The sequence below is a fragment of the Ruditapes philippinarum genome, unplaced genomic scaffold, assembly GCF_026571515.1.
Source record: "Ruditapes philippinarum isolate M1 unplaced genomic scaffold, ASM2657151v2 ctg2115_1_1_1_1, whole genome shotgun sequence".
NCBI lineage: Eukaryota > Metazoa > Mollusca > Bivalvia > Venerida > Veneridae > Ruditapes > Ruditapes philippinarum.
In genome coordinates, this window is record NW_026857411.1 from 202349 (window position 1) to 215310 (window position 12962).

At 33.0% G+C, this 12962-nt stretch overlaps 1 protein-coding gene and 1 long non-coding RNA gene across 3 annotated transcripts in view; one reads left to right on the forward strand and one right to left on the reverse strand.

The window, feature by feature from the left end:
* Nucleotides 1-5167: 5167 nt before the first annotated feature.
* On the forward strand, nucleotides 5168-6689 carry LOC132749648 (uncharacterized). Its single transcript, XR_009628447.1, has 2 exons — nucleotides 5168-6141; nucleotides 6308-6689. It is a non-coding gene; the product is annotated as an uncharacterized LOC132749648 (long non-coding RNA).
* A 1092-nt stretch (nucleotides 6690-7781) lies between these two features.
* LOC132749647 (protocadherin-9-like) overlaps nucleotides 7782-12962 on the reverse strand; it is an 80664-nt gene continuing 75483 nt past the window's right edge. The window contains exons 5-7 of one of the 2 annotated variants that reach the window (XM_060739496.1): nucleotides 12600-12716; nucleotides 9925-10039; nucleotides 7782-8687 (exon numbers count right to left, since the gene is read on the reverse strand). In XM_060739496.1, the coding sequence (XP_060595479.1) occupies nucleotides 8347-8687; nucleotides 9925-10039; nucleotides 12600-12716 (573 nt within the window). In that variant the 3' untranslated portion in view covers nucleotides 7782-8346. Of the gene's footprint in view, nucleotides 8688-9924; nucleotides 10040-12599; nucleotides 12717-12962 lie in introns of those variants that run through there. The other variant, XM_060739497.1, reaches the window with a different exon arrangement.

Here is a 12962-nt window from a genome sequence, read left to right on the forward strand (position 1 = left end):
GTGTCAAGCTCCCTGAAATAAGATGTTTACTTCGAACTGAAGTTTTTCAGTGTTATATTACCAAATGCTTTAATTGCTGAAATATTTAAAAGATATATGTTTACTGTGGTTAACATCCCCAATCACTCAAAGAAATAACTTTTTTATTTTAATTTTCAAAGCAAAACTGATTGTATATTCTTAATGTAAGTTTGAATCAGTTTCAATTTTAAAATGTATTGTTTTATTTTAAAAAAAACAACATGTTTCGACTTGAACATCTTCATCTTACAGGAAATGACATTAATGTCATATGTCATGGAAAATGTATATTCAAAAGAAAGAAGTAAAATATAATGAATTCTGAAATCATGTCTTTCCATTACAATAAGTGGCTCCTTAGTTTAAGTAGCATTGATTTGCAGATTAAGTTTTAAATGCCCTGAGATGCTCTTCTGACAAATTGACTAACAATATTTTTTAAATTATATTTGCTCCTTTTTAGTTAAATGCCACAGTTTTGAAAAAAAAACTTGTCATATTGAATCTAGCAGACAAAATTAGTATAAACTACAAAGTTTCCTTTTTCTTTACCAAAGCTTTTATTGTCTCCACCATTCACTGACAACTTCTCCACATGTTTTTAGTTAAATGCCAGTTTTGAAAAAAAACAACAAAAGAAACATCTAACATAGTGCTCTTTTTTAGCAGATTAGAGGCTCATAGGGAAGACTGGGCATGCCTAACTATGTTGCCTCTTTAAATAAAGTCTTTATTATCATTATTATTATACGTCATTATAGACTAAAAAAATTCCAATTTCTTTAACAGAACTTTTATTTTCTCCACCATTTACTGACAACTTCTTCACATGTTTTTATAATCAATTGAAAATTGAAATTGGCTGCAAGAATTATTATTGCCAATATATCAAACTTTTTCTCCGGCTTTAGAGACACCATAATTGCTGCAAGTTTTAAAATGAAATTCTTTGTAATAAACACGTATATAAACACTACACGTGTATGTTGTAGAAAACAGAAACACCAAAGAAATCCTCTTGAATTTGTGCTGTTTTCGCCAAAAAGCTTTCATTTATTTGCATTAACACTTTAAAAGTCTCGTGTCATTACATGCGTTAACCCATTACTTCATGAGCATTTTGTGAAAAATGGCTGTTTTCATTGAAAAGTCTCCCGTTACAAGTTCAAATTGCTATAATACTATAAAAACTGCTTCTACACTAATCAAACTTGGCACAAATGTTGACTGGACCATTGCCCTTGCAACAACATGCTCAGGCTTAAATTTTCTGTTACCATGGCAACGAGGGGACATCTCAAAATTGCCAAAAATCACTATTTTGCGTTGATTTTTTCCATCATAATTGATTTCAAAGTGCTGCAACTTCTCAATGGATTGAGATAGAGTCAAATGCTTTTCAGCGTTGGTTACACGTTACCTTATGATCAATCTGAGGTCATTTATAGCCTCTCACAAGTCCAAAATTTTCTTGGCGATGAGGGGGACTCCGCCCCCTTCAAACCCCCCAAACAGAAGGGGGCACATCCCCCTTCTGGCAAACCCCTGATGTATCTTTTGGTTGGGGGGCCGCGCCGAAAAAGTGGTCACTTTTTTTAACAACATTTCTCAAACAAAATCAAGTGTTGGGGGCCTAAATAAGGCATTTTTTCACCATTTGAGACAACAAAAAGGGGGGGGGGGTGAAAAAGGCGTTAAAAGGCGTGTATATGAAGTAATGGGTTAACAGAAAATGATGGAAATACTTGAAATGACCCTAAATCGCGTTTTCCATGTTTAAACATGGCCTGTCATATATATTTGAAGAAAAATTGTTGTTTTGTAGATTTTTTTATTTTTTTCATTAACCCATTACTTCATGAGCATTTTGTGAAAAATGGCTGTTTTCATTGAAAAGTCTCCCGTTACAAGTTCAAATTGCTATAATACTATAAAAACTGCTTCTACACTAATCAAACTTGGCACAAATGTTGACTGGACCATTGCCCTTGCAGCAACATGCTCAGGCTTAAATTTTCTGTTACCATGGCAACGAGGGGACATCTCAAAATTGCCAAAAATCACTATTTTGCGTTGATTTTTTCCATCATAATTGATTTCAAAGTGCTGCAACTTCTCAATGGATTGAGATAGAGTCAAATGCTTTTCAGCGTTGGTTACACGTTACCTTATGATCAATCTGAGGTCATTTATAGCCTCTCACAAGTCCAAAATTTTCTTGGCGATGAGGGGGACTCCGCCCCCTTCAAACCCCCCAAACAGAAGGGGGCACATCCCCCTTCTGGCAACCCCCTGATGTATCTTTTGGTTGGGGGGCCGCGCCGAAAAAGTGGTCACTTTTTTTAACAACATTTCTCAAACAAAATCAAGTGTTGGGGGCCTAAATAAGGCATTTTTTCACCATTTGAGACAACAAAAAGGGGGGGGGTGAAAAAGGCGTTAAAAGGCGTGTATATGAAGTAATGGGTTAACAGAAAATGATGGAAATACTTGAAATGACCCTAAATCGCGTTTTCCATGTTTAAACATGGCCTGTCATATATATTTGAAGAAAAATTGTTGTTTTGTAGATTTTTTTATTTTTTTCATTAACCCATTACTTCATGAGCATTTTGTGAAAAATGGCTGTTTTCATTGAAAAGTCTCCCGTTACAAGTTCAAATTGCTATAATACTATAAAAACTGCTTCTACACTAATCAAACTTGGCACAAATGTTGACTGGACCATTGCCCTTGCAGCAACATGCTCAGGCTTAAATTTTCTGTTACCATGGCAACGAGGGGACATCTCAAAATTGCCAAAAATCACTATTTTGCGTTGATTTTTTCCATCATAATTGATTTCAAAGTGCTGCAACTTCTCAATGGATTGAGATAGAGTCAAATGCTTTTCAGCGTTGGTTACACGTTACCTTATGATCAATCTGAGGTCATTTATAGCCTCTCACAAGTCCAAAATTTTCTTGGCGATGAGGGGGACTCCGCCCCCCTTCAAACCCCCCAAACAGAAGGGGGCACATCCCCCTTCTGGCAACCCCCTGATGTATCTTTTGGTTGAGGGGCCGCGCCGAAAAAGTGGTCACTTTTTTTAACAACATTTCTCAAACAAAATCAAGTGTTGGGGGCCTAAATAAGGCATTTTTTCACCATTTGAGACAACAAAAAGGGGGGGGGTGAAAAAGGCGTTAAAAGGCGTGTATATGAAGTAATGGGTTAACATCTTAAAATTGCTCAAGTTTATTTTCAATTCTTCATCTCCAACTTTTACTTCCCTTTAATAAAACTAACATTTACTGTGAAAAGATTAAAATAATCTCAGACAATTTAACAGCCGAGTATTTTCAAAAAGTTTCCCCAGTTTTAAATGATCAAAAAAAAATTTAAAAAATGATTATAAAAATTTCCTCCATTATCAGTTAAGACTTGCATTTTCTGGTAATTTTGTCTGGTGTTTGGGATAAATAATCACACAAGAAGGCACTGACTTCTTTAAACAGCTTATTTAATCTGAGTGTTCTTGTTAAATGAAGACAATTGGGAATGATAGTACATCTTTGGGGTAATTTAATCCATCTTTGGGGTAATTCAATTCTTCAATTTATTTTAATGCTGATATATTGTCTAATACATTAAAACATAAAAGGAAACTGATTAAGTCTTCAATTTCATCGAAATTATTCGTAGCGATATTTTGCATTGTGTTAACATTATTATGTTTATCAGTCATGATTCATGGAAAACTTCTTGAAAACAATTGGACAGATGGACATGACCAACCAATTTTCCCAAGGTCCAAAGATTTTTACACAAAGTCTGTCCAATTGGCGGAAGTTATTTTATTTAGGAGCAAGGGACACTAAAATCATGAAATACACCGTATTTTTATGAATCTAAACATGCAAGATGGTCTCTTTGGTAATTTAATGAAATTTAATGAAACAGTGATTTTATTATATAAGTTAAGATGGTGTTAGTCTGAGCATTCTTTTTTGTTGGTCTGACAAAATTCCATGGCTTGTCAGACGGAAAGTCTTAAACATTTTTTTTCAAACTTTCAGGAAGTCTGTGACAGGACATGAGATTGTAAAAATAACACTGTATATATCTCTATACTCGTATGTATTTATTGTAATGTGAACACATTATAAAAGTAAACAAAAATATGAAACAAATGGAAATTTAATATAAAACAATACAAAATATCCACCCAATACTGGTATTTGACTCTAATTTCATGTGCAGTTAAAACTAAGTTTCGCACAAATATTATTGTCACATACTTTAAAAGAAGCTTAATTCCATTAACAAACGGGGGTGAAAATTTGGAATAAAATTAGAAAAACTGATATCATTAAATTAAACACAGCATTTACATTTCATCAAAATAAACAATGTTTATGTACTTTTAATATTGAAGTATGTTTCATAAGTTTTTTTGATAACTTGATACAATCATAGTCTTTATACAAAATTGAGAAATGTTATGTCAAAAGGTACCATAATGTAAAAAAATGTAACTAGAATCACCATCATGAAAAATTTATACATTTGTAATAAAATATTCAAATATTCAATTTCATTTAATGAATAAATTAAACTTCTTTACTAAAGTTTTATTTTCAGTAAACTCAGCTACATTTCAAGCTTAGCTTTTATCTGAATAGAATATTGTATAAACATTACTAAGGTTTGAACCCTTGACCTAACCATATTTTTCAATCCATATACGAGCCGTGCCATGACAAAACCAACATAGTGCTTTTGCGATCAGCATGGATCCAGACCAGCCTGCGCATCCGCGCAGTCTGATCAGGATCCATGCTGTTCGCTATCAGTTTCTACTTGTTAAATGGTTTGGAAGCCAACAGCATGGATCCTGATCAGTCTGCGCAGATGCATAGGCTGGTCTAGATCCACGCTGGTCGCAAACACACTATGTTGGTTATGTCAAGGCACGGCTCATATGATTCCACAATATTGTGATGTAAAATGATACATGCTTGTTATTTGCTAAATAAAATATGTTAAACAAACCATATTATAAGGACTGTGTTTATATAATAATTATATACCCACTATTTCTTTACAAATCTCATTTAAAATGCTTTATAATAAAGAAAATAACATCAGATTAAATGTATTAATGTCATAATGAACAATAATTCTCTAAAGTGATGTAATCTTAACATGATGGTTCCTTTTCTCATGACACAGGTCAAAAATCAAAGCTCAGTGACAGACTGAGGTTTATATGAAACATGTAAAACTCATTGACAGAGGTTTATATGAAACATGTAAAACTTGGTGACAAAGGTTTATATGAAACATGTAAAACTCTGTGACAGAGGATTATATGAGATTTGAAAACTCAATGAAAGAGGTTTATATGAAACATGTAAAACTGGTTGACCATATATGAATCTTACACCGGCTGTCGGGTGCAGAAGGGAATATCTAGCTCGAGAGTGACTGTTTACGGCGGTAACTAGGCTCTGCCGAGTTACCTCTAAACAGTTACCCGAGAGCTAGATATTCCCTTCTGCACCCGACAGCCGGTGTTTGATTCTTTTTCTTGCATATTACATATCAATTATTTTCAGAACAGAAATTACGAAGACTGATCTTTTCATTACGCACTTTTTTCTTATAGTAGCCTATGAACTTACAACTCCAGTCATAATGGTTAAGTGACGTCATCATAAGAACGAAATTCATTCACAGGACACAGGTCAAAAATCAAACCTCAGTGACAAAGGTTTATATGAAACATGTAAAACTCGATGACAGAGGTTTATATGAAACATGTAAAACTTGGTGACCAAGGTTTATATGAAACATGTAAAACTCAGTGACCAAGGTTTATATGAAACATGTAAAACTCAGTGACAAAGGTTTATATGAAACATGTAAAACTCAGTGACAAAGGTTTATATGAAACATGTAAAACTCAGTGACAGAGGTTTATATGAAACATGTAAAACTCAGTGACAAAGGTTTATATGAAACATGTAAAACTCAGTGACAAAGATTTATATGAAACATGTAAAACTCAGTGACCAAGGTTTATATGAAACATGTAAAACTCAGTGACAGAGGTTTATATGAAACATGTAAAACTCGGTGACAGTGGATTATATGAAACATAAAAAACCAGTGCCAAAGGTTTACATGTAACAGTAAAACTTGGTGACATAGGTTTATATGAAACATGTAAACCTCCATGACAGAAGTTTATATGAAACATATAAAACTCGGTGATATGTTTATATGAAACATGTAAAACTAGGTGACAAAGGTTATATGAAACATGTAAAATAAATAGTTTATCATATCATATATCACAGAATTGTTGCATGATTTACATATAGGTATGATCTGTTTATTGCCACATGTAGAAACTCTACATCTTTGAAGCATGTTTACTATGTATGGGATAGTTTCTTTTTAGTTCAAACGCAACTTTGTTGACTGTCATATGGAAGCAGCCTTCACATTAGTCCAACTAATTGTTAACTCAGAATTACAAATCAATGAAATGGAAATTGGCACTACTAAAATGTTTGTTTTCCCAATTTTAAAACAGCAAGAAGATATCTTTCAAATTTGAAATTCAGTTTGAAACTAAAAATTAACTGTAAACTTAACTTTTTACATCAGCAAAACAGAAAAGCAGACCTGCCCCCATAAAACTACCCTTGTTTTAAAAATTTACTGTCTCAGAGTGGTACTATTTTTCAAGTTTAAAAGGAAAACAAAAGTTATTTCCCCTGACACACAATGTATTCTAGAAACATATCTGAGTTACATTGAAAAAAAATCATGTTATATAAAAAAAAATACCAAAACATGTAAAAAATATTTAAAATATTGCACCGATGTGATGTTTATATCCTGCTTTTTGTATCAGATATTATATTTGGTCTACAGATCTGACATCAGCCATGTGTGTCTATATGCTTCTATATACACAAATTAACCATTGATTACCTGACAAAATTTAGAGACGGTTTTCTGACGGCTCTATCATTTACAAGATACCGCTATCATTCTGTAATGAAATAAGAAATTGCCTAGAAAAGGACAATCTTCCATTTTCTTGATATTTTTTTTCTTGATAAATAACGTACCGAGATTAAGGTATGGGAAATTACATAATTTTTCATGACCAAGATATTATTAAAAAATTCAAATCTTTGTACATTCGTGTTATACATAGTGAATCATTTAACAGTTTCAATGCTAAATATTTTTAATGGATTATTTATCATTTTAAAGGAAAATTTTAAAATTTGTACCGACTGTATATGAAACACCAAACAGACTAGGATCAGATGTCTCGATGATGGATGTGACAGCTGATCCTGGTCAATATAATAAACCCGTTAACAGTTTCCATTCTAAATATTTTTAATGGATCATTTATAATTTTTAAGGAAAATTTTTAAGATAAGTACAGACTTTATACCAAACAGTGCACTAGGTACAGATGACATGGATGTGATGGCTTATCCTAGTCTGCACTGGTCACATGGGTAGAATATGTGACTGAATCTACCCCTATCACCAGTGCAGACCAAAATCAGAGGACTGATCATGGTCTGCACTGTTTGCTATACATTCAGAGCATGTATTTATTTTGAAACTTTCCCTAAAAACGATCAACGATATTTAGCCAGATTGAAAGATTGACAAGTCCATTTAAGATATTAAGTATGGTAGAGTTAAACTATGTGGCAATAGACAAATCACAAAATCTCAGATCATTTTTGATTAACATTTACATAAACTGGCAGCACTAAAACAAGCAACACAAGTCATTTTAATTGTTCGAAATATCAGCATACACTGTACAACTTCTTCACAACCATGACTCCATCAGATAGCAATTCTACACAAACTTGCATGGAATTCACATGAGTTTTTTTTCTTCCATTTCAGCACCTTTTCTCTAATAAGTTCAAGTTCAATTTTTAACAGAGAGTAGATTCACATCACCTTGGTCTTATTTATAACCAAGCTATCAGTAAAATGTACCAGGTTCGGCACAATGTCTAGCACTGTCTTTTGGGAAACACATTATTTTTTGCCTGGTTCATTCGAAAACAAAATCCTGTTGTACCCAGTCAACCAAGTCATTACTAGTATTTGTGATTGGGTACCAATCACTTTTTGTCTCTGGGTGAAGCCAATACAGATATTTGCATAACAAAATACCTATATTTGTATGGTTACCAAAAGTAATTTAATTTCATCTATTTGGTCAATTATGGCACTGATGTAATTGAAATACCCTCTTCTCAGTTATAAGTCAGAAGGTACCCAAATTTAAACATATGATGGTACCCAGCTTTCAGATTTTTTATCCCTTTTTTCTCTGTCAATATAGGGTTTTCTCACTGTAAACTTTGGTTTTTCACCTTCTACCAAGTTCGATAAAGATCTCTCCATCGGAAATTTATTATTTGGAATTCTTTCAGTGAGATCTGTGGATTGAGGTCTAGAATTTCTATGTGGTGGTAGTGAACAGTTTTGTAGATTAGTGAGTGGATAGTTTTGTGTCCCTGAATCCGAGGGCACATAGTTACTATGATAATGTTTTTTTGGCTGTGAAAATTTTATAAACTCTGATTTTTCACCACTGCTTGGAAGATGAGGGTCTTTTTCATCTGAAAAAGATTAAAGACAAAATTAAAATAACACTGTAATACAAATAAATACATTGTATATAAAATCAAAGTGTTGTAGTTACCAAGTAATTGAAAGGACAATATTCATGGTTGGTTATTTCTAGATGGGTACCAAACAAATTACTCATAGACCTGCAAACAATTTTTCATTAGTAATGATAACTGATAATTTATAGATAACTGTTAATTCAAGGGTAACAAACTGATAATTCAAAGGTTACTGCGGTAACCCATATGTAACTGATAATTTAAAGGTTAGAGATTACTCATAGGTAATAGATAACTCATAAGTACCTGATAACTCAAAGGTAACTAATAATTCACTCAAAGGTAACTGATAAAACTGATAAATCATAATTATGTTACTGATTATTCACATGTTATTAATAACTCACAGATAAATGATAACTCATAGGTAACCGATAATTAATAGGTAACCAATAACTCATAGGTAACAGATAACTCATAGTAACAGATAACTCATAGGTAACCGATAACTCATAGGTAACCAATAACTCATAGGTAACCGATAACTCATAGTAACAGATAACTCATAGTAACCGATAACTCACAAATAACCAACTATGCATGGCTATATACAAATAATTCATGGGCAAAAAAGACTTCAAGGAAATTGACAAAAATTTTGGATTAGGATAGAAATACATTATACTGGCTGGAATAAGATTAGGAAAATTACAAACAGACAAATAAACAGAAGAATTACAATCAAATTTTACACGCTGAATAATTCTTCATCTATCTTCCCAGAATCCTATTACAATGTCGTCTGCCGTAACGTATCCTGCTATCAGAGAAATTGTGACGGAGAGATTGGTTATTGGAAACTGATATATAAGGGCATGATATTATACGATAAATTCTCAGGATAAATGAAGGGAGACAAGAACGTTTTCAATACGACGGAAAGGGAAAGTCGGCGTGTCTTCTCTTGGACAAGATTTCAAGAATTTTTTTTTTGGTATCAAAGAAGAATTCAGGACTTGTAATTTGACTTGCGGAGAAATAGAGTCAGTAATGCAATTGTTTTACAAAATTTTTTTAAAATGTATACTGTCCTTTTTGAGACGTTGAATTTACTGTGAAATCGTGAGACATTAGGCATCGAAACACCACTGATGCTAAAATATTACATAAAATTTACTTAAATTCAGTGTAAAAGTGAGAACTCTTCCATGATAAAAAGGGAGGTTACCTTTACTAGAATTATGTGACAAAGGGAGATCATCATCACTGCCTCCACGTCCACTGTCACTGGTCACTGTTTCCCGTGATGTGTCACTGTTTGTATCCTTCTCATTTGGTATGCCCTGAAATAATAAATCATAAAATTAGGTATGCCCTGAAATAATAAATTGTAAAATCAGATATGCCCTGAAATAATAAATTATAAAATCAACATTCCTTCTTAAATCATCATTTTATACGTATATATATCTATAAGTAACATCCTTTAATTTTAAAATAATTACCGACCTTAGCCTGTTTGTGGCAAGAAATTTACCCTGACCAAGATCATTGTTGGCGTTGTTCACTACTAATTCAGTACATGTGTATATTTTGAAATTGTCCATTCTAGATAATAGAGGGTTAAGGGTTAAATCAATATAAAACATTTATTTTTTTTTCAGTAAACAAGGATAAATTTCAATGTCTTGGAGAAGGATACATTTTCTATTTAAGCCTGCTGAACAGAGACATTATTGTGCACGGAAAACCAAAACAAAGCTTCTATGGAATGTAGTTCACACCTTAATTTAGTGAAATGATATATTACATATTGGCATATATTTGCATTCATAATTACAGTTGTGCTCATCTGCATGGCATAAAATAAAGCCCATCTTTCCCCTTAACTTCATGATTGTTTGTTAACAATGTACAATATATGCAAATAGCATGAAATAATAGGCTTCCTCAACAGCCCCCTTTAAACAACCCTTTATATGCAGAGCTATTCCATTAGTTACGATTAAACGGCAATTGGCCCCTTTTTTGACTTGATTAAACTGTTTCATATCTAAATTAGGGGACTGAGAGGGTTTCTAATTAAAGGGAGACTGAGAAAATCTTTGAATGGTAGCATATAGGGGACACAGTATGAAAATAAATGCTCGCCAACATTTGGATTGTCATTTAAATGATCTCGGTTAAAATCGCGTAAATTTAACACGACAAACTGTGACACACTCAGGTCTCAATAATCACCGACTACTATACAATATGAAATACCATTAGCAATAACCAATAGAATTTCTCGTTTTTCAAAACATTCCGCCATTATTTTCATCAATTTCAAACAAATAATTTGAAACTAGATTCCATGGAGACTCTATGATTACAGGTGGCCAAGTTGTAATCAAGACCTTCACAATTTTAAAGTCATGGAATTTTCATTTAAGTTAATGAAATAGCATTAGGAATTGATTTAGTTTTAATGATAATTTTATTCTAAATGTTTTCTATTTTGGAAAGCTTCTTTTAAAACGCTGAACATAACTGAAAAATTAAAATTAATGAAATTTATATAATACTTTTACACATCAAAGAATAGTTATCATTTACCACATCAAAGACACAGGTAATAATTTAATAAATTATTACTAAAACATTACAATCAAATTCATTAAATGTTAATGGTAAACAATTAAGAAATCATTATTCCCAGCAAAATATCATGGCAGAGAAATATATCAAAGTCATTATTTAAAATAGAAACAGGGGTATTAACTCTGGCTAAATAACATTCATTTTGTCAAATTAAAAACCTCAATAGCTCAAGTAAATAGCAATCCTACTCGACATTCAAATTTTTTATCTCATTTGCATTAATTTCCCTTAAACATTCTTTTTGTTATCTTTTAATTAATTGTTGAATTCATAACCAACAGTTTGCTAATGTAATGTTGGTGGTTCTACTTGGGTTCCTGTTTGTGCCTGATATAACTGCACAAAGGGGCACCTAAGGTCAGGTAAAAAGCAATCCTACTCATCAAACTTTGGTTATTTAAGGGCATTCAAAAGTTCTGATCCCTTTGGCATCAATTTCCCTTTGGCATCAATTTCTCTTAATTATTCTTCAGCAGAGATAGAGTGTGAATTCCATGACCGTGGAAAAGATTTCATGATCATCAACAATTACAATGAAAGTGACCTGCACCATCCCAGGGATTGAACAAGAGTCGCCCGATTCACAGTCCAAAGCTCTACCTAATGAGCTAACGGACGGCTTATGCGCAGATCAATGTTAATGTTTTGGTACTGACAACCCTTAACCCTCATCCTGCTGGTATCAAAAGTGTTAAGACTGTGCCACCAGTATAGAGCCAGGCCAGCCTGCACAACCCTGCAGCATTTCCAGGCTCTATACTGTTGGTGGATCAATTTTTGTATCTTGATGTTAAAATACCCTGAATTTTCAAATGGACCATTCCAAATACAAAGCTGGATGAATCCATTTCACAAATGCAGCAGGTGAAGGTATAAAGAAGAGAGCAGGACAGAGACCTGATCATAATAAACCGTCTGGTTAGCTCAATTAAGGTAGAGGGTTGAGCTGTGAATTGGGCGATCTTGGTTCTATTCCAGGATGGTGCAGGTCACTTTAATTTGATAGATCATGAAATCTCTTCTACGGCCATTCGCTCTAAACCTCTGCTCTGGCATGTACAGAAGTTTCAGTTCCTTGTGAAAGTGAAGGCAACTAGTACTGGTAAACAGCTTGACAGCCTGCCCTGAGGAACGATGCGGCAAATTGACTTTTCTCTGGTAAATTCAATGTGGCTTACTGCCATGATTCGGAATGAAAACTACCAACACCAACACCACCACAAGACATGATCATTGTAATAAAGTAAAATATTTGTTTACCATTTTGTTGTTATGACCGTTTGCCTGTACTGAAGGTTTAGTCTGAGAGTTGAGTAAGGCTTGTTGTAGCTGAAAAGTCTTCATCTGCTGGCTGGTCTGTCGTTCATGGTATGGTACCTGTTAAAATAACAATTAAATTTCAATTAAATAAGTCATAAATATCTTTTATATCATACTTAGTTATAGATATATGTAAATATAATATTAATTACAATTTGGTAAAACATGCAAACAATTTTGTAGTTTTATTGTGTGTGTGTTTTTTATCTGTGATCTTTAAATGCCATGCAAAAAGGCGATACATACAGGTAAAAATCATGGCTTTTTTTGTAAAAATTTTTTTTTAATGTAATACATGTATCT